Source organism: Atractosteus spatula, chromosome 18 (assembly GCF_055471065.1).
Source record: "Atractosteus spatula isolate fAtrSpa1 chromosome 18, fAtrSpa1.hap1, whole genome shotgun sequence".
Classification (NCBI taxonomy): Eukaryota; Metazoa; Chordata; class Actinopteri; order Semionotiformes; family Lepisosteidae; genus Atractosteus; species Atractosteus spatula.
The window spans coordinates 11728927-11750812 of record NC_142723.1 but is presented as its reverse complement, the minus strand read 5'-3'; the positions used below and the strand labels follow the sequence as shown (position 1 = coordinate 11750812).

The 21886-nt window shown below is 43.9% G+C and overlaps 1 protein-coding gene across 4 annotated transcripts in view; it reads right to left on the bottom strand.

Annotated features, from left to right (window-relative positions):
• Positions 1-21886, bottom strand: part of LOC148818568 (BTB/POZ domain-containing protein KCTD5-like) — a 48204-nt gene that overhangs the window by 15303 nt on the left and 11015 nt on the right. For 2 of the 4 annotated variants that reach the window (XM_088936517.1, XM_088936516.1), the window contains exons 2-5: positions 6801-6909; positions 5588-5679; positions 3166-3261; positions 195-311 (exon numbers count right to left, since the gene is read on the bottom strand). In XM_088936517.1, coding sequence (XP_088792643.1) covers positions 195-311; positions 3166-3261; positions 5588-5679; positions 6801-6909 — 414 coding nt within the window. The remainder of the gene's footprint in view (positions 1-194; positions 312-3165; positions 3262-5587; positions 5680-6800; positions 6910-21886) is intronic. The other 2 variants (XM_088936519.1, XM_088936518.1) reach the window with 1 other exon arrangement.

Below are 21886 nucleotides of genomic sequence, written 5' to 3'. Positions count from 1 at the left end.
TCTTGATTTCAGCAGTTTAACTGTGGGGTTTGAGGCACAACGGAAACCACAGACAGAAAACAGGAGAGCCCTCGCGGTTTACAGCTCCCAGTCCGGGCAGAGAGTGAGCAAGCGCAGCCTCTCAGTCACAGAGGCAGGGGGAGGTGGGGAGGCCATGCAGTGACACGGGGCACAGGGGGAGCAGGCACACACACCTCGCCACTGCCGCCAGGGACGCCGGTCTCCTCTCCCTTCACCTCCCTCGACACAATCAGCAGAAACTCTGACTGGGGGTCCCGCCCGTAGCCATACGGGGAACCTATGCTGACAAGCTGGAACAACCAATCAAAGCACAAAGGGTTTTCATTCTGCAGGGTATAAACAGGCAGTCAACCCCCCCCACCCCCCTCCACAAGCCCCACCCCCCTTCTGAGTCAAGATGCACAGACAATCGAAAGGTAAATGGGACCGTTTTTTTTTGGGGGGGGGGGGAGGGGTGTGTGATTAAAAAATCATTTTGCCTGTCAAATATATGTTTGGCTAAAATGCACATCCTATAGGTTTCAAAAAAGATTATGATAATAGATAATAAAAGAGGCATGATAGAGTTTGAAAGTTTGAAACTCTATTATCAATATCAATAAACTCAATATCATGATAATAGAGTTTGAAAGTGCAAGCCAATTGAAAAGGCATGTTAGTCTCGAAAAGGGAAGACAGAGAAAAAGAAATTTCATTAAAAAAAAGGCAATGTGGGGATGACACAAGCTGCACTGCACAAGACAGGAGAGAGATGGGGGGTAGGGGGTGGAGGGCGGGGAGAAAGCAGGACACAGCATTAGCAAAAAAAAAAGATCACGGCTTTGCAGTTTTATCTCTTACACTATAAAAGGACAAGATTTGTCCTTACATTCACCCTGCAGCTCACAACTGGCAGCCCACTGAAACTCAGCAGGTGTGAGCCTGGTCAGTACCTGGATGGGAGACCTCCTGGGAAAAACTAAGGTTGCTGCTGGAAGAGGTATTAGTGGGGCCAGCAGAGGGGGGGTGACCCTGCGGTCTGTGTGGGTCCTAATGCCCCAGTATAATGACGGGGACACTATACTGTAAAAAAAGCAGCGTCCTTTCGGATGAGATGTAAAACCAAGGTCCTGACTCTCTGTGGTCATTAAAAATCCCAGGGCGTTTCTCGAAAAGAGTAGGGGTATAACCCCGGCGTCCTGGCCAAAGTTTCCCTTGGCCCTTACCAATCATGGCCTCCTAATAATCCCCATCTATGAATTGGCTTCATTACTCTGCTCTCCTCCCCACTGATAGCTGGTGTGTGGGGAGTGTACTGGTACCCTATTGCTGTCGTCACATCATCCAGGTGGGGCTGCACACTGGTGGTGGTGGAGGGGAGTCCCCATTACTTGTAAGAGCTTTGAGTGGAGTGTCCAGAAAAGTGCTATATAAGTGTAAGCAATTATTATAATTATTACGTTTTCATTTGCCTTTTAAAAAAAGGTTGTGTCCCATGTTATTCCCCCTACCCAGAAAAAAAAACCTAGGCGAGACCAAGACGTGAGATAAGCCCAAACAGAAGAGAACATTACAAATGATGATGTGAGCTAGTCTTTAACCACAGCAGGAGAAAACAACAAGGACTGTGACCAGGATCAGGAGGTCTGTGTCCCAGCTCCACAGGAAACTAGGATGTGTTCATTAATGTGCTGACGAGAGCACTCTGATCAGACAGGCTCCAGACGCAAAGTGTTGTTTTAGGGCACGATAACCACACATTCTGCAAGCAGTGTAAACAGGGGATTTCTCAAGTAAACAGAACAGTGTCTGGCTTGTACACCACTACATTTACCAAAAAAAGCTTCTCTCAGATGACTTCACTCCATTCACAGTTAACGTGAGTCAGTTTCTCAAATTCTACTAAAAGAAGAATTCCCGTAGCTTGGCATCTTCATAATATTTTTAAATGGCCGATAACCTAAAATGTACAGCAACTTCCAGCACATTGCAGGGTGTCCTCTTTAGGGATTGTGAACTCTTGGATGGCCTAACATTTTGATTTGAACCAAATCTGTAAAGACTGAAATGAAGCTTAACCGATATGAAATATACTTTCTGCTGCATCATTAGGGGTTGTGCAGCTGGCCAAACCAGAAATGATTTAAAGAAACACACATTCTTGAGAAGTATGACTCGCAAGAGAAGCCAGTTTTGAACAAGCGTTTTTAGGCAATTTCTTTATGGTATGGTCAAGCGCAGATGAAAAAGCTCCATTTAAAAACCTCTTTTTAGAAGAAAGATGGGCCTACAAAACAGCCTGCAGGAAAAGCTAACAGGAAATGTGCAAAATAACAGAAGAGAGGATTCTGCTGAAGTATTGCACACAGTAATGGTTGATTTACAATCTCATCTGGAAACTTCCAGGTTTAAGCAGAGAATGCATTTCCTCTAGCTCTATATGTACATACAGAATTGCTAATAAATTGGAATCAAGACTGGTTTCTTTCACCAGAAACTTGCCTGAAATAAGTGCTGAGGTAAAGACCCATCTCAACTGGACTGTGAGAAACTGGGAGCATTCACCTGGGTATTGGGGAAGAGGAGCTGCCCTCTCACATCCCACATTCACAGCACCAGCACAGTGACCACCCTCAGTCCGTCACTGATTATGATCTGATCTGAAGCACCTTTTCTGCAGGTACAATGCTGGTGAAGCATTTCTCTTTTAGCAACCAAGACAAAACAGTCAGAACTGGCCAGATTGTTTTAAATAAAAAAAAAATCTGATTACAAAGGCCAGCTGCGCAGCTGCTGATGTTGTTGCCCAAAATAGCAGAAGCAGCCCTTCATCTCTTCCCACTTCTGTGCCGCAAGCTGCTGAGATAAGATTCCTTTCCTTTGCAAACTTTTACACTGTCTGCAGAACACAGCCAGCCTTCATCACTGGCAAGCTGACAAGTCACGAAAACAATAGACAAATACACCATAATTAAAAGAAGTGCAGGGGACTTGAATGGAATGGAGGAAAGCAGTATTTCCAAACATTTTCAAAACCCAATACAGGAGGAACAAAGTAGTAAGTAGTAAGGTCAACTATAGTGGCTATAATTTTCAAAAAGGTCTTCTCGGCTCACATGTTGACCGACATAAGTTTATAATGACATGTTTGTTTAGCACTGCTACCTGCTCAAACTTCCAGCCGTCAGACATCGTAGAAACCATCTGTGTGAGCTCTTCTTCCTGGCATTGCAGAACTCTGTAGACATGTTTCACAGGCACCTAGGAGAGGAAGAGACACATTACTGCTATAGCGATCACTGCTTATAGCCACATCTACCCAGTTTGTGCGTCTCATAAAAACTGAAATACGTTTGTAGTGCTTTTCACACCAGAGGAAAATGGAATAAAATCTGGAAAGTGAATGCAAATACAATTAAATTTTCCACCGAGACACGAGAGTAAAAATTAATTCAATAAGAAAAGGCAATGCTATGCGAATAAGGTTTCATGCAGGATTTAAAAATTCCAATTGATGGCGAACCTCTGAGAACGGATTTTGGATTGAAGCAACATGTCCAATGTCTTTCAAGGTCTACAGTCACAGATCAAACCAGACATAGCTGGGCAGAGACCAAAATCAATGAAAGTTAGCAAACAGACTCCTGGAGGGCATAGAATGAATAAACTGTGCTTATTTTGGGGTAAAAAAAATCTATATTGTTAAGGACACTTTACTCTAAAATTCCCCTGGATCATGCATCATGATACCCTTGAAAAACATCCCTCCCTCCATCGGGTTCTTGAAACAGAAAATGCCGAGAGGAATTGGTTTGCTACATTTTGGCCCTGCTGGGATAAGTCGCAGCTGGGGTTTTTTTTTTTAACAAAACATAAAATAGCCTTGGGAAATCCCTCCGGGTTTCACCAAGGCTGTTGCCGAGGTCGTCCAGGGATTAGGATTAAAAAAAAAAGTCCCTGGGGAATCCCCACACGGTCTTTGCTTTGGTGCGTTCCCGCTCTCGGGGAGCACAGCAGCCGAAACCTCCTGATGCGAGGCGCAGGACTCGGGAGCACGTGTTCCCCAGCGCGACCTCCACCTCTCTTTCCCTCTGCTCATGCTACCTGGCCTCATCGCTCCCCTACAGAACTGTCCTCCCTCTCTCTCTCTCTCATCATCTTCTCCATTCTGCCCTGCTTTCTGTCTCCGACACCATGGCCGCGATCCACGCAAAGCTCTTAGCAGCAAGCTGCCACACCAACAGAAGCGCAAGCTGTCGCCTGATTAAGAATTATGCAACCACCCAGTTTGAAAAAAAATATTTTGTCCTAACTGCTCTGCAGAGCCCATCTAATGTTGCTTTTATTGCCAACAAGAATATCCCCTGCACAAATTAGAAGGGTTTTGACTGCTATCTTTCCTACAGGCTCCAGGGCCGCCAACCTCTTCTCCCAGAAGGCTTTGGGACGGAACTAGAGTGCAAGTCATACTGCTGGTCCAGGTCCAGAAATTTGAAACATGCTCTGAAGATGCAGATAACTACCTTGCATTCGCCATCCTCTGCTGGTCTGTAAAAATGATCAATGGAGGGTTCCACTACAATTACAGGCAGCTGGTCTGTTAATTGTCAGAGGAGTTTTAGTACAGCTTTTCCCAACTTGAAAATGTATGCCACCCGTGTCTGCTCATTTTTAACAGCAACGAGTGAAGGGGGGAGGGTGTAGCTTTAATAACCGCCACTTAGATTAGGCCAGGATTTAATCTATAGAGCTATTTAGAGTGTAAGCTGCTTTCTTGGGCTGTCTCTTCTCTTTTCAACACCGCATGTTTTGGAGTAATCAAAAGCCGGGGGATAGTGCCCTGTGATAGCACAGGGCTAGTGTCACTGCAGGATGCATTCTGACAGGAGGAATGGATTAGTTCTCTTCAGGTTCAGGAGCTTTGGGAAAAGCATGGAATAAGGTGGCGGGTGAGCAATTTGAAATGCCGATTTTGGCCTTTCTCGCCTGTTTCTGAGGGAACAGACTCTCCTTCGCATCAGACCATACCATTAGACCTCCCCCACCGTAAAGTCTGGGAGCTGCTGCAAGGCTGCTTGCTATTCTGAAACTCCATCAAACTCAAGGAGTTTGACCTCTACTTGAACCTTCCTTTAACACCCCATACACTACCAGCGAGTGCAAAGCAATAACACAATTGCACAGAATGGTTGTACACAACCGCCTTGCCTAGTAAACCACCCGCGCCCAGACTTGTGCAACACTCATGTCCTACCACACATGTTCCACTTGGAGCACCGGCCTCAAAACTGCTTATTTTAATATGCTAGCCTCTGTTTACACATGAAAGCTTTTGGTAGAAAGTTTTCCTCTACAGGTTGTTTGGCTCGTATCATAAGATGGGTCTGGCCAGACCTCTCCCTCACTCTTCTGGTATCCTGCAGTGTGTCAGTGATGTAATCAAGGCTTCCACTCCTTGGTTCCACACCAACAACCCTGACAGCTGGCGACTGGGAAGATATGTTAGCTCACGGGCCTTCCCACGATTCACAGTGAGATAGAACAATTATGCCAAACACAACGAAACTCCCCCTTTCTGTGGGCTCACCTGTGATGTCCTGCAGTCTCTCTCCCTGATCTTGTCCTTCGTGAGCTTTATCAGCGATGTGATATTATAGAACTCGGCCTCCTCCAACACACCTATCAAACACACACGCACAACAAAATCAGACGCCTTGTCTGGAACTTCAAACACCTGCAGCATGGGAAAACAATTCTTGATTCATGGCAGTGGATAATATAAGGTATAGGGAAGATTTATATTTATATAAAACATAAAAGAACACTTTGCCTTGCACAGGATGCCAGGTCATTCATGTTAATTCATGTTAGCAGCAGCCATATCACCCTACAACTCACAACGGGCAGCCCACTGAAGCTGAGCAGGTATGAGCCTGGTCAGTACCTGGATGGGAGACCTCCTGGGAAAAACTAAGGTTGCTGCTGGAAGAGGTGTTAGTGGGGCCAGCAGGGGGCGCTCACCCTGCGGCTCATGTGGGTCCTAATGCCCCAGTGTAGTGACGGGGACACTATACTGTAAACAGGCACCGTCCTTCGGATGAGACGTAAAACCGAGGTCCTGACTCTCTGTGGTCATTAAAAATCCCAGGGTGTTTCTCGAAAAGAGTAGGGGTGTAACCCTGGCGTCCTGGCCAAATTTCCCATTGGCCCTTACCAATCATGGCCTCCTAATAATCTCCATCTCTGAACTGGCTTCATTACTCCGCTCTCCTCCCCACTGATCGCTGATGTGTGGGGAGCGTTCTGGCGCACTATGGCTGCACATTGGTGGTGGTGGAGGGGAGTCCCCATTACCTGTAAAGCGCTTTGAGTGGAGTGTCCAGAAAAGCGCTATATAAGTGTAAGCAATTATTATTATTATTATTATTATTAATGAATCTTAGTTCCCTAATGCTCCATCACACATACTGGAAAAAGAAGAGCTCCAAAATCTGAAGAATCTGCTGTGAAAATTTAACCTGCTGAACTGTCAGCACAATAAAACATGTAGAAATAAATGAAATCCCCCCCCCCCCCCAAAATAAGAAAGTCTTGATGTAAGGTTTAGTTTTATTTAAATATTTGCCAAAAGTATTTACATTGTAACTAAAATAGAGCTAACATACCAACTCCTGGCTAACACAATTTCTAATCCGCTTGCATTTCACAGGCAGATCATACGTATGGTTTCGATGGGGAGATAATTCTTTTTTTTTTAAGAAAACCCAAACTGTACCTCCCTCTATGCCTCCAAAACCTACCTTCCTCTGCCAGGTCTTTGTTGAGGACCAGTTTGCCATGCCTCAGGTAGTTCAGCACAGGGCCGAAGTAGGTGGGGTCTCGGTCAATTAAATAGGCACCAGTTTCATCCTGAGGACAGAAGGGAACAACAATGAGAGAGAAAAGGTCACACTCAGACAACTATTCTGCTGTGAAAATGATATGGCCCTCCAGGAGGGTACACACCTAATATCAGGGTGTGTCAGACTTGTTATTCTGTCTCAGGTTCTTTCCTGAAGCACGTAGACAATTTCAGTTTTCCCAGCACACAATAGAACAGAGGAGTGGCACCACTGTACCTGTCATTTAGGGCCATTATATTCGATTTCAAAGCTACAATTAAATATCTGCCAGGCTGTGCAAAATTAGCCCGAATGCTTGAAGGAGCATATTTTACCTGGCTGTCATAACTGTAAGAGCTGCGAGAGTGGGGGGGGGAAAAAAACATTTCGCCTTCTTCACAGAAAAAAAACTCTGGTAAACCCTGATACACATCTCCTTCAAGACCAACTTTATTCAAAATGCACTACTGCTCAGAATCCCTTACGTTCTTCATCATTTAGATAAAATATTTAACTTAGCTGAAATCTAATACAAATGTATTTTAACTGCATTACAATGTTGTTTCAGCTTTAAAAAAAGAAGATACTAAAGCGCTTCCTTTGTGGTAGACCATAATTCTTTGCTACTTTTTGTTACGTCAATAGCAAGTCATCTTGGATAGAGGCATGAGCAGAGCCTTGTGCCAGAAAAATGCTAGATGGTTTATTGCACTTAAAGAGCATCTGCAATGCTATTTTCTTATTTCGAGGTTAGAAAGAATCAGCACTGATGAGTGCGTTTCAAACCGCAGTATCAGTAAAATGTACACAATTTGTTAAACATCAGAGTTATGCGCAGCGCCATGTTCTGGGATTCAGAACAAGGCAACAAAACTTCCAGTGACGTGTGCGACCAAGCGACATTGTAAACAAGCAGGCTTGTGAGTACTTGTCTTTTAATCCAACAGAAATACTGCTCTCGACATTGAGATGGTTTTGCCAACAAATACTACTTACTTGATAACTTTCCATGCAGATCACATAATAATAATAATAATAATAATAATAATAATAATAATAATAATTGCTTACACTTATATAGCACTTTACAGGTAATGGGGACTCCCCTCCACCACCATCACCAATGAGTAGCCCCATCTAGATGATGCAATGGCAGCCATAGTGCGCCAGGACACCACACATCAGCTATTAGTGGGGAGGAGAGCAGAGTAATGAAGCCGATTCATAGATGGGGATTATTAGGAGGCCATGATTGGTAAGGGCCAATGAGAAATTTGGCCAGGACGCTGGGGTTACACCACCTACTCTTTTCGAGAAATGACCGGGGATTTTTAATGACTGCAGAGAGTCAGGACTTCGGTTTTACATCTCATCCGAAAGGATGGCACCTTTTTTTTTTTTTACAGTATAGTGTCGCTGTCACTATATTGGGGCATTAGGACCCACATAGCCTGCAAGATGAGCGCCCCCTGCTGTCCCCACTAACACCTCTTCGAGCAGCAACCTTAGTTTTTCCCAGGGGGTCTCCATCCAGGTACTGACCAGGCTCACACCGGCTTAACTTCAGTGAGCTGCCATGTGTGAGATGCAGGGTGATATGGCTGTTGGCTGGAACAGTAGTAAAATGTCTGCTGCGTAGTGCAGTATTTATACTCTCGTACATCCCATTACACAATTTATTACGGAGACTAGCGAGCAGGAAGGGCCGCATCCATGGCAATTTGTGGGAACTCGAATGCGAATTGCGTCAACACGGTGACTTACAGTAACTTCACAAAGTTCGCAATTTTGTTTTGAATTTGAAATTTGTCATTTTTTTCTACATCAATGAACGTATTTTGTTACTGAGATTTAATAACTGGTCTGAAAAATTGGGACCGCAGTTCCCCCTTTAAAGGCTGGTGATATGAACATATGAACAACCACTTGAGCCGTGCTTTGTCTGGAACAGAGGACAATGGAGAAGCAAGCAAAGAATCCATAGTTAGGTGACATATGATGATATAAACTCCAGCCCAAAAATTGTCAAAGTGTACAATTCAGAGAACAATGTATCGCTTCTCATGATACTGACTGTAGAATCGTGTGCTACTGTAATAATTATTTTTTAAAATAGTTAATTAATCATTAATTAAGAATCATAAAAATCAACGTCAACGCATGCAGTAGAGCTTTGGCAGAATCACAAACTACTGATCCATTTATAACTGGAAAGCAGATGTTCTTCAGACGAGCACGCTCCTTATTGTACCGGCACGTGGCATAAAACAAATAAGAAGCACATGACTTAATGAGCGCAGGTTGAAAGTAGCCCAAAGATCCCCATCAACCACACTGAACAGCTGACATCTTCATCACAGATGGCTGCACAGCTCTCTCAACGGAGGAAGGTGTGGGCAAGTGGCTCCTTGACCCCAGACTGCAGCGGCGCCCAATTGGCTGGGCAGCCCCACACCTGGGCATCAATGGGAAGGTGGTGACACTTGGCAGGGTGGTACCCTTTAAAGCCGGACGCCTGCTCTGAGCTGATGGGGGTGTTGGAAAGAATGGTTCTGAAAAACTGCAAGGCGTGTGTAAAAGATGAATAAAAGATGCCTCAAACTGGAAATAAATCTATGGTTTTGTTCCCCCTTTGCAGTTTTGGCAGAACAAAAATATTAGAACAAACATATATTTCACCAGCTTTTGGAACTGTGCTCAGCTCAAGCCCTTCCTAGCTCCCAGCTCCTTCAGTTAGGGCAGTAATGAGGGTAACAGCATGTGGGATTGAAATCCAAGGATTGGCGAGGCCATGGAAGCCATTGAACATTTGACTCCTCGCTCACAATCACGCATTGCCTGTCCCAGAGGGATCCCATATTTGTTAGACTGAGGGGATCCTAATTCCTATGCGTGTACATACAGTACCAGTCAAAAGTTTACGTACACCTGCTTGATACCAGGTTTTCACGATTATCTGGGCTTTAAACTGTATAAACATGTCTATAAACACTCAATATTTAATAACATGATGTGTTCTTATAATCTTAGTGAACTGCATTGAAAATGTAAATTTTTCATTTTCAATAAAACAAACAACCAAAGCAAGTAGATTTCAGTCCAGGTTAGTTAGTTATTTAAAAGTCAGAAATGTGTATAACATGGTGTTGGAACACTAAACGAAGTTTAAAATTGGTCTTTGTTAGATGTTCTCACAGTTAACTAGCATGTTACCTCATTTACCTTTTGTCACCAATTATTGGTAAACACACGAGGGTCCACGATTACTATAAATATAGGGAGCATGGGAAAAAGTTTGTAATTCCTGAATGAACATGGCAAAATTTGCTCAGTTAAGAAAGGAAAAAAAAGGCAGTCTTTAATTACTTTAAGAAACAAAGGTCAATCTTTAAAGACTATCAAACGATATGAAGAAACTGTTACTCATGGGGACCAAAAAGGTTCAGGCAGGCCAAAGGTGATCTCAGAATCAGAGAATACGTTCATTAAAATCACAAGTCTGCGAAACCAGCGACTAACTGCCCCTGAAATACAAGCTGAGTTCAATGCAACTAGAAGTACAGATGTTTCAACATCAACTGTTCAGAGGAGGTAGCGACAAGCTCAAGTAAAAAACCTGTGCCCTGTGGATGGGGGCATGGTCATTTCGGAAGAGTCCCCTTCCATCAGGATAGAAATGCATCACCATAGGATGAACATGATCACTCAGAATGGCTTTGAATTTATTGGCATTTATGTTGCCCTCCGTGATTGAATGGACCTAAACCATGCCAGGAAAATGCACCCAATGCAGAGCTGCTAGAACCCTTCACTGTGGGAATCAAGCAGTTGAGCCTGTGGGCCTCTTTTGGCATGTGTCACACATATACTCATCCGCTTGTTGAAAAAAAGGTGAAGGATGACCCATCTGACCATTTTTTCCAATGCTCAGTAGACCACTACCTGTGTTCTTTACATCACTTGTAAAATTGCATTTTTGGTGCAATAAGAAGTTTATGTACTGCAAGCTGACCATCATATCCCTCTCTGTGAAGTTCTCAATAGACTGTACTTGATGAAACTGCTGCTTACGCCATTGACCTTTGCAGTCAACCGATTGCTCGTCTGCTTGCCTTCCATCACGAACAATGCATGGTTTAGGAGTATGCAATTTCATCCACAGTTTCCCCAGTTGACAATGTCTTTCCCTCAGAGACTTCCAAGTCTGCATTTATCTCATGAAACAACAGCAAACTATATTTGTCACTGAAGCTCCTGCCAAACGTGCTCCAGGAAATCACCCTCTCTCAAGAAGTCACCAAGATGTTCTCTTCTAGCCATGGTAGCCAGAATAATGGGCAACTGGGTCTGCCAAGCATTTTATATATTACCCTCAGCATGATGGGATGTTAATTGCTTAATTATCTCAGGACCACAACAGTGTGGAAGCACCTGCTTTCAATATACTTTGTGTAACTCATTTACTCAAGCGTTTCCTTTATTCCTCAATTGCTTAAATTCTAAACAATGAGGAAAAAGCTCCATAACAAATCACTCAAGAACTTATTCACTGGAGGTTTAAGTCTTTATGCTTCCTCTTCGGCCATGTATCTCCTACACTGGCAAGAAATGCAGCACTCTTCTAACTGAAGCCAACTCACATGGGCCACATGGGACGAACAGCACACATGGCAAATGGCTTTGATAAGCGCATGTTGTGTTCCGAGTCCTCAATCTCACTCCGTGCCCAGGCGCATGCTGCTAGCAGTGATCCAAGCCAACTGACATGTAATGATCCCAAATTAGAAGGGGGAAAAAAAAAATCAAAAGAAAAATGAATGACAATTCAAACCTGGAAATATGCCGAACTGCTCTACAGCATTCAAAAGATGCAGAAGCAGACTGACTTCCCATCAGATGAACTGGATTTTAATGCGAGATGCCGTATATACCCTTTTTCATCTAGCAACAGAGTTAACCCAGCTGTGGCTGCAGTGCAAACATTGAGGTTTAAATCTAGTTTACGAGCTTGTCAAAAAGTTTTTTAAAAAGCACTACGGAAGAAGCCCCAAATCTCCCTTTCTTTCTTTGTTTTGAGTGTTGTTTCCGAGTTCAGATTCAAAACTACTACAACACCAGCCCAGACCGTACGTCGAGGCATGGCGACAGCTCTCCACACACAATGAAGTGGTCGTTTCTGACTAACCGAAAACAGCGTGGGTGGCTGAAAGCACAAGCCAGCGAGGTGAATGGAAGGTTTTTCAGCAGAGCAAAGGCAGCTGTGTGATCTGTCACCGAGTATACCGATATAGCTGGGTTGAAGGCTGGGTGTTCTCATTGACGTTGCAGCAGCTACGATCTTACAAAACCCTACTAGCAAGTCAAATCAGTTAAGAGTGGAAAAGCGATTTCCATCGTGAAAGGCAGCTGTTGTCCTATTGCACATCAGCAACCTGTGCATTTGCATACATTCCAAATGGCAACATTGCACCCAAGTAGGAAGTGGACTCAGGGAAGATGGCATGCCACTATACAGCAATTCTATCTCAGAAGTACATACAGCTTTATTCTCTTACCAACTTGCGTTTTTCCTCTTTTCCTGTCTGTGATCCAAGCTACAGGCGACCCTAGTCTTGCTTCTGTAGGGTGTGCTACTTGCAGGACTGAGTAGCTATCCCAGGACAAAATGGCTCACCTAAACCCCCCCCACCAACCTTGCTGCCGGGACAAAATGTATCGGCACTACAATATGCTCGTCTCCCACATACCAACTGATCTCGGCACTCGAAAGACACGCCGCTTCAGGGCATAGCTTTTCACAGGCTCTCTGAATCGAAGGCACGCCGTCACGGCTCAACGGCGCAGACAAAAACAGAAGCCCTCGGAAAACACTGCATCGGAAGCAAATGAGAAGATGGAAAGGGATGGAAATTTGCGGCTCGTTAGAGGCAGCCACATTCCCTGGGCCTGAGAGAGGGGCTGTGCCCTCATCTTGCGGTGGATTCTATAACTCATCACCTCCTTCACTGTTTGATTAAAACGGTCAGGGCCACACTTTCGGAGATACAGGGATCATTTTCTACTAGTTTCGGCCTTTGTTTCTTTCTCCCGCGTATAAAAAAGGGTTGGAAACGAGAGAAAGATCATTAGTCTGTTTTGATAATTTGATAAAATGACATCAAAACTCCTCATCTTTAAGCTCTAAATCTAGTCCTACTCCTCTCAATCTGCAAAGAGGCACCGGTATAAACAGAAGCCGTGAAAAGGGCAATTTTATACCCCTCAGATGTGAAATAATAAAACGCACCTGCCAGTCTAAATTATGTATTGCAAAATGGTAATTCATCTATAAGGAAATGTGGGTATGCCAATTTACCAGGGAACAAAATCCACATGGGTTACAAAGCATAAAGCCCTATTTCCTTTGTAACTGAGGGAGCAAAAACAGATTTCTATCTTTAAAGTGAAAAAATATTCCCCAACCACTTTAAATGGCAGGCCAACCATTACTTTCTGGGGTGAGACATTGTGCTATACACTGGCAGCTCAGTTAAGTCATGCCACAAAGTTCGGCCTTAGCTACGCGAGGAGGAGGGGAAATTTTTTTTGTTAGAAACTGAAACACCCACCACTCAGCCACCAAACACGCCACAGTGATCTGGAGTTAATGGGCCCACTTTCTTCCAACATAAAAATTTAATCAATCCAACAGAGTATGCAGCAGAAACAAATGCAATTATACACTGTGACAAAAGGCCTATCGCAGGCCTCCATTTCCTGCCTTCACTGCTCCATAAAGTGCTTTTCAGCTTAAAAACAGGTGAGTGAGAAGACATGGGAAAGGCCATATGAATAAAATATACCACACACAAATAAAACTGTGTGACTAGACCCGAAGGATTCATCTTTGACAAACAAATGCTGAAAAATGGTTTTGCAAAATAACAAGGTTTAATTTTAATGAACAGGGACAATGGAGAAATTCTAGAGAAGATCAGAGATTCAGTGGACTCTGTGCACTTCGGAGCACATTGGATGCACGTATGAATCCTTTCAAATATAAACACAAAAAAGCCTAATTTGGCTTCTCACCAACAGTAGCCCGCAGAATGCTTTTAATTCTGCCCCTAGAGAAGAAGGGAAAAAAATCCTACATTGCTAATTAAGCAGAGCACAGCTTTCCACTTTATTATTGCCAATTTATTTCGAACTCCTAATATCAGAAAACATATTTCGCACACTAGCCCACATTCAGTGTAGCAGGTTGATACGGCCCGGGTCACCCAAGTGGCCTGATGTAGCCAATACACAGAGGAGACAGTGGATTTAATTAAAAACAAGCAGGTCTCCCCGGACTACAGCAGAAGGGTGAGGATCAACATAGAGAGAGAGAGAAAGAAAAAAATACTAGTAACATCTGAATATGCTGAAAACACTAACAGCCATGTGAGTTGCATCACTTGTACAACAAACTAGTAAAACATGCACAATACAGCGCCATGGGCAGGCCTGTCCAGTTGCTTTAATTTCATGCCACTGCAGGAATAAGCCTTGTAGGCTTTATAATGACCATCCAACCTCCAATCTCCAATCTTCCCAGCAGTGACAGGGAGAAGGGGTTGCTCTTATCTTTCTCCTGCTAGCAGGACCCATTTCCCCCCCCCCCCCCGAACACGCATCCTTGATTAGTCAGTCCTTAACTGAATCGAGGATCTCATTCAGGCTTTCAAGAGAACTTCAGGATGACATCCTTGGAATATTTGTCTACTAACTAGCAAAACGGGCTAGATGGCCTCCTCTCGTTAGTAACCTTTCTTGTGTTCTTATGTTGATAGGGAGCCCAGCAGACTAGTAAAACTACACACACAGAGGTTCAACACAAGATGCGAGCAGAGATGTGTGAACAAAGGAACTGACCTGAGTACTACAGCAGATGAGACCGTTCATTTTATATTCTAGTGGCCTTGAGGTGGAGGACCTGGACCTCTGTTTAGGGAAAACTCTCCTATCTCCTCTTACAGAAACACATCTGCACATCCATGTTTCTGTAGCAAATGTATCTGATTTTTCATTTGGAGTATCAGCAGTATAGTAGCGATGACTAATAATGAATCTCTTCATTCCACAAAGCTGCCAGCATATTGGATCTGTGTTGGTATTTGTGTATCCCTGGTTATCTACTTGACGATGACCATAGATCAAATAAGTGCTACCAAGTATTTCAGCTCAGAATTACTTACTCGCTTAGCAAAGAAATTTGGAAGACAGGAATGATTTTTTCAGCATGCCCTTTAAGACACGATCACTGGACAACCCCTGAAGGCATTAAAACAGAGTCAGATGACTGTGGTTTTTTTACCAGACAGGAATCACTCTTCCCCAACAGGGCACGACAAGCACGTGGGCTAGACGAGGTTAGTTTCGGAGGGCTGACAGCACAAGACCAGGGGTGTGAAATGGCTTGTTTAGCGAAGCAAACATACACAGAGCTCTTGCGGCAGCCGAAGCTAAACTAGCTGTTCATGTGTCGCCCCCTAACAGCAGGGGGAAAGAGGCTTCACAACCAGTGCTCTCGGGGTGTCGGGAGACATTTCTAAAGCAGATAACCTGCCAAAACGCATACCTCATATTTCCTCCAGCTGCCCTGGCAGCAACAACTGCCCTCCTAAGAAAAAAAAAAGGGGCATCAAAGAAAGAGAGACAAAGAAAGAGAGGCAATACTGCTGAGCCTCCTCACTGCAGTGGATGTCTGGAGCTCACCGTTTATTGACGCTCATATAATTATGACAAAAAAGCATCAGCAAACTGTACCAAACCTAGAAAATACAGCTCAGAAATAGATGGAGCACGGGTCTGAGTTGGCCTCGGTTCCGACACACCGCAGCCCAGTTCTTCCCAATCACAGTGGAAGCCTTGGAAACACACAAACGGAAGCAAGTTGGAGCCTTCTGCCATTTTCAGAAATTATACTTTTCAATGGGATTCGGCCCCCTGGCGATAGCCTGAACCCAGACCACAGCAAGCGGTTTCTTCAGGCTGCCACACGGAGATGACGATGAGCCTCACGCGCTCAGATTCTTTGAGACAAAAATAAATCTAAATAAATCTGTCCCCTGAAGCTAAAGAATCAGACTGCAGGGTGTATACGTTTGGGGGGGATCTTTCCTTTCTCAAGGGGACAACTGAAGCCTTAACAAGTGACAATAACAAACACATTCTCCTACAGCACAGACACTAAAGACATGAGGCTTGGCGCCGATAAGACGGTAGCTCAGTTGCCAGTAATTGCACACAGCGTTCCAGCAAAATGAAATCAAACAGGATTGCTGGGGTGTCTCTGTGGGACCATGGAGTCGAACTGAAACACCTCACAGCTTGAAAGGGTTTTGCTTTTACATGGAAAGAAAGCTCACTGGATGACTCAAGATAAAAAAAGCACTTGGTCCAGAGCTGTTTCTCTGTAAAACCTGTACTAGGCATCTGAAAGAGAAAATGTCGCTCACACTAATCTGTAAACTTACAACAAAACCTACAGACAACAATTTTAAACCAGAAGCTGTCCTTGAACTACAGCTTTGTGAATGACGAACAGCCAAGTGAGCAAGACAAACCGATCGGCCTCATCTGGTTGGCTCCAGCAACTGAAGAACCAACAGCAGACGAGAGGAGAGGGTATTCCCGAGGACTGGACAGCAGGGGAAGTGCTTCGAGTGCCGCAAGGCTCTGGCCAGACCCAGACTCATTGTTCAGCGAGGCCTGCAAGAGAACTCATTATGGAGAAGCAGGCCTCGGTCAGCTGCTGAGAGAATCCCCCCCACGCACATGGGGGATTCTTTTTCACAGCTAATTACCACACACACACAGGGTGGGGGGGGAGTGAGGGTTCATATTTCACCTGAGATCATTATCCGGAAACACCACAGGGGACCGTAGTGAGTCACCTCTTACCGTACTCGCAACACCTGGCCTGCCTGCGTTCTGTCACGGGCAAGAGCGGGCGTACTGCGTGGGGCGCACAGGGCTTTTCTCTGTTCCCCCGGTCTCAGTCACCACCGCAGGATGACTTCCAAAAACCTGCTATTGTTCCCGCGGAGAAGCTGCTCCGCTCGTCCTCGGCCGCGGCTCGTTCCCACGGCGGCGACAGACGTTACAGGCTTCATGACAGTTCCGACCCTCCGTAGAAAAACGCTTGAGAATTAAAAAACTAACCCAAGCTGCTTAGCAGATGTCAGGTGTGAGGATTTCTGTAAAAAGAGACGATGCTCTTGCTTTATGTAATGTGTCTGCGCATATTACCCGAATTGAGGTGAATATATGAAATGTAAAACCGCTTTCAACAGTTGCAAGGAAACCTCCTCAGCTTATTTGAGGTATATAAGGCATCAACACACTTTATTGCATGTTCAGGCTTACTTGCTCATTCCAGTTCTCCATCACTCTTTTCTCTTCATGGTGTAAATCTAAAAACAAACTCTCCTCGTTCAGTCAGTTGTATGTTCTCCTACTAATCACAGTCCAAAGAATTTTTCCCCATTTTGCCTGTGTCTACAACTTTTCTGCAGCCCCTTCTCAGCACTTCAAAAACATGTCGTGCCAAGGCTTTCAGACCAAGAAAGAATTACGTTTCAACCCAAACGTCTGGATTGTGAATACTGTTACTCCCAAATCTTTTAGGAGGCAGCGGTAGTCAACCACAATGGCTTGAACCAAGGGAGTAGGGGAAGACGGGACCTTCTGAACAACACAATTGTCGGAGGTGTTCAGGCTACAAGTTTCACAGCAGCCGGGCAGCAGAGTCACTGATGATTGGAGGGAGAGATGCTGCTGGACACGGGGGGAGCTGTTGTAAGGTAAGCCGAGGACACCCCTGGATGTCCAGTACCAGTGGCGTTCGACTAGTCTTGGCCGAACAATGGTCAGTGGAGGCTAATAACAGTCCAACGGCATCCAACCTGTGGCTTCACAGATAAAGCCACTTCAGAGCCTTAAGCTAAACAAATTTTAAGGAATGCTGTGCGATTATAAAAATGCACACAAACACTGAAGCTGTGAATTTTCATGCACACAATTTGTCCTTGGAGTCAGGACTTAAATGTCAAGCGTTTTTAACCTGCCAAATACCTTCATTACTTTGAGCTACAGTACCAGTGAGTCACTCCGGTTGCCTTTAATCTCTCACCCTAACCTTTCACTGTGACCCAGGTATCAGCACATGGGTGTCTTTTAAGTCTTTTAAAGGTCAAGGTTTTCTTCTAACTAAAATGGTTGAATCCTTCAAGTCTACACTGTTTGACTAGTGAAAGCCTCTCTTTCATGGTTTAACAAAATTTCATAGCACCGTTCATCCTATACAAAAGCATAAGCCAATATATATACAGTACATGGAGTAAACACTTGCACAGTGAATCTGTATTATTCGCTCTGACCCAAATTGAATTGCACATCCTGTTTTGAAAAGCATATGTAACCAGCCACTCCAAAACCAGGGTCTTTGGGTCAGTGTATTAATTATTAACCGAGTCTTTAAAAGAGGAATATACAGGAGGTAATTCTACTGGGTAATTCTAATTTATAGATCTCTAATTAGCATACCAATTGATTATTTATATTAGAGTTTTATTCATCCATTCAATGTTTGTGAAGACCTCTAAAGAATTCATGTCTGAAATTTTCAGGACAGAGGTGTACCTCTTACTGTTGGAATCCCCTGAAAGCACTCCGATCCTTAAACGAGCTGGTCAATCAGAAATCACCACTCCTGCCTCTTGTTAGATGATGAGGGGAATGAAACGCTCATATGCCAAAGAGCAAACTCTGCATTATACTGATTTTCTATAGCAGGTTTACTCAGCCTATAGCGCTTCGACTCCACTCCAGTATTTTAAAACTCCTAGCACCTCCACTGTTAAGTCTGACTCCGCTACTAACTTTCAATTAAAATACTGAAGATGCGTCAGGAATGAAATTCTGCAGCACAGCACTTTTCAATTAGTCACCAATTAAGAAATTAACATCACAGGTGGAATGAAACCCAGGACAACTGGTGGCAGACCGAGAACCAGACCTGGTCACACCCTCCTGAAGTCGATGCAGACAGCAAGGGCACACTGTGTGCTAATTTAATAACGTCTCGGAGCCGCCACCTCCCTCACCCCGGCGCTCGGAGCACAGCAGAACAACCAGCAGCCGTCCGCAAACAGAGTGGAGCCGGTATGAATAATGCAGAACCCCGAGAACAGTATCCATGGCTGAAACAATGCTATTGATTCTCTGTGCTGGGAAACCCAATATGGACTTTCAGAAGAGGCAGGCAAGACGTGCTGAAGGCCGGTTTAACCCAGCACCAAACAGAGAGAGAAAATCAAATCTTCAAACTTCCTACAGTCCCTGAATTATTACCCTGCATGCTCAGGTCAGAAGGAAATAAGGGAATTTCCATGCTGGATTAATAACGTCACAGATATTTCCCCCCGATTTGAAACCCCCAATATTTTTTCCTGTTCATAAATCCTTAATAAGAAATTGTAAACTCTTCATCAGCTTTGCATGACCACTGCAGACCTGGACCAGAACAACCCGGGCAATGCCTCTCATTTGTAACCTTTTGTGCGTTCTTAGTTGGACTCTAATCGGAGCCTTCAGCATTTCCCCAATTCATTAAATTCCTTCTCAATTTGGAAACGTCAATGGTTTCCTTCCAAGACTCGGCTCTCTGACTCCCCCACCCACTTGGGAAAGAATGAGGCACATAGATGTGCTCCTCCAAAACTCCCACCTGTACAGACATTCGTCACCTAATAATAACAGCACATTTGTAAGTGCTTTTCAAAAAAAACTCAAGAGTGCTGAGATAGTACATGCGTAAAGAAAACAGAGCTCAAATAACATCATGCTAAAATGACCAAATGAAACCAAGAGTGTGTGGACCCCAGTCTTTAGCAAATCAGGCTTGAATCAGATCACAGATTAAGAGCTGGACTGTACTCATGCAATAAAGTAAAAAATAAAGACGATAAATAAGATCGAATACGATAAACTGCAGCCCAACAATTCAGTACCTTAAGTTCTTCTGCTTATTTTTAAATTCCACTATGTTTCACTGAGACCAGTGCAATTACAGAGGACAGGAGTTAAATTGCAGAAGATTAGCTTTATTCAGCTAATGAGCCTTAGAATTCAGGATTTGTTGAAGCCTACTTATTGCCTTAGTAGAGACTAAAATTAGTGAGATGTTACAGTAATTTCATCCTGATGAAATACAAGACATGCATCAATATTTCAGCATTACAGAGCCAGAGCAAGGACTTTATCCTGGCAGAAAGAAAAAAACGTACCCTCACAACATCTCTAACGTGGGCATTGAATGACACCACGGGGTGAAAACTAACAGGACGTTTTCCAGGTTGAGTCATGGGTTAAATTTCAGCACCTTCAACAACAATGAAATCCTCACCTTCCAGTACCAGTCCAGGCTGCCCAATCCCAGTCCTGCCTGCTGTAGCGCCACTGTCTGGAGAATCCCACCGACAGACAGATAAGAGGCGGGTGGCGTCTGGACTGCAGGTCTCAAGGTTCAGCACCTTCGTTTTCCCTCCTTGAGCCACTTGGCTCCGTCTAAACACACCAGAACCTGTACAATCCAACAGCTTTCCACTCTATGGCAAGGGTATGTAGCTGCTGGACCTTCTTGCCTATACCATGCCAGCACTTTCAACTTAACAGAGTAAAACTCCTTTCACAACTGACGTAATCGATTACAGCCTCAGATTAGATTCACGTCAGTAAAAAGACACAGAAGAACACGCCAGTGAACAGAGGGACTGCTGAGAATGCCTGAGCCTGACCCACGTAAGGCCTATCTGCATGACCTTCAAAAGTACCACCCCATAATGGAGAAATATGACACAAAAGTGCCACTCTCACAACTCCCCCCACAACAGCAGAACTTCAGAACAGCCCAGCCACTTCCTCTCTGAAGTAAAGCCTGCTACAGCTGCCAGTTTAAAGCCGTCTCCAGGAACGCTCCTCAGCTTTCCAGTGTCAATGCAATCTGCGGACCTATCAGTAACGTGCTGCTGACCGCGTTTCCAACCACTTCAGAAGCTGGATCTTGTCGCCTCTAGACACGAGTAGATTCCCAACAAATGCAACAGAGGCAACTGGTATATTCATTATGGCTGTAAAATATGTTTAGATTCTCTAAAACACAACTGGCTCCATGCGCTAATCTATCCTACAATTCCTGACAAGTTAACAATGCCTGGCCCATTCTTGAGAGCAAGAGGTGGCTGTGTATGGTGTCTTCACACCTACAGCAGGTTCCTGTGATCTTCATATGGGTCCGCTTGTAACCTCCGATTAAAGCACATGCATGTGCTACATAGATACATGAAGTTATTACATGTTTTTTGTAGACATTTGCTAAATTTTGTGAGGCCCTCGAACATTAAAACAAATCTCAACTCTATTCAACAACTTAACTGACAGGAATGCAACTTAAATGCATTTTCACATGATGAGTGACGTTTGTACAGAATATTTCAAGGAATGTTTAATCCTCATTCAAACCATCATATTTCTTACCTCACTCCACACTCTCTCCTTTTTTTTTAAAACTAATCAATCCTTCAGGTCTTAACTTCCCCTCCAGAATATTCAACAAGGTGTTACCACTTCTGTAAGCCAGCCCTGAACACATTCATAGTGTTTATAGAATAAGGGTGTAATGAGCTTCTTTTTAAAATACCATCTTATCTTCAGAATATTATCAATGATTTGGAGTACTGTTTACTGCAGAAACTTACTATCGTCACAGAGAAAAAATATTTTTAAATTTATACGAGATAGTATTGCGTTTAAACGAGAAACTTTTTACGTTTGTATGAGTAGAATGTTAAAATGCGATAGTTTATTTGTGAATGATATTGTCTACTATGTTAATATCTTGCATTTTATGTGCAATAATATTGTCCCATGCATAGCAGCATCGACTAAAACAGAACAATATCATCAACTACTCTTTTTGG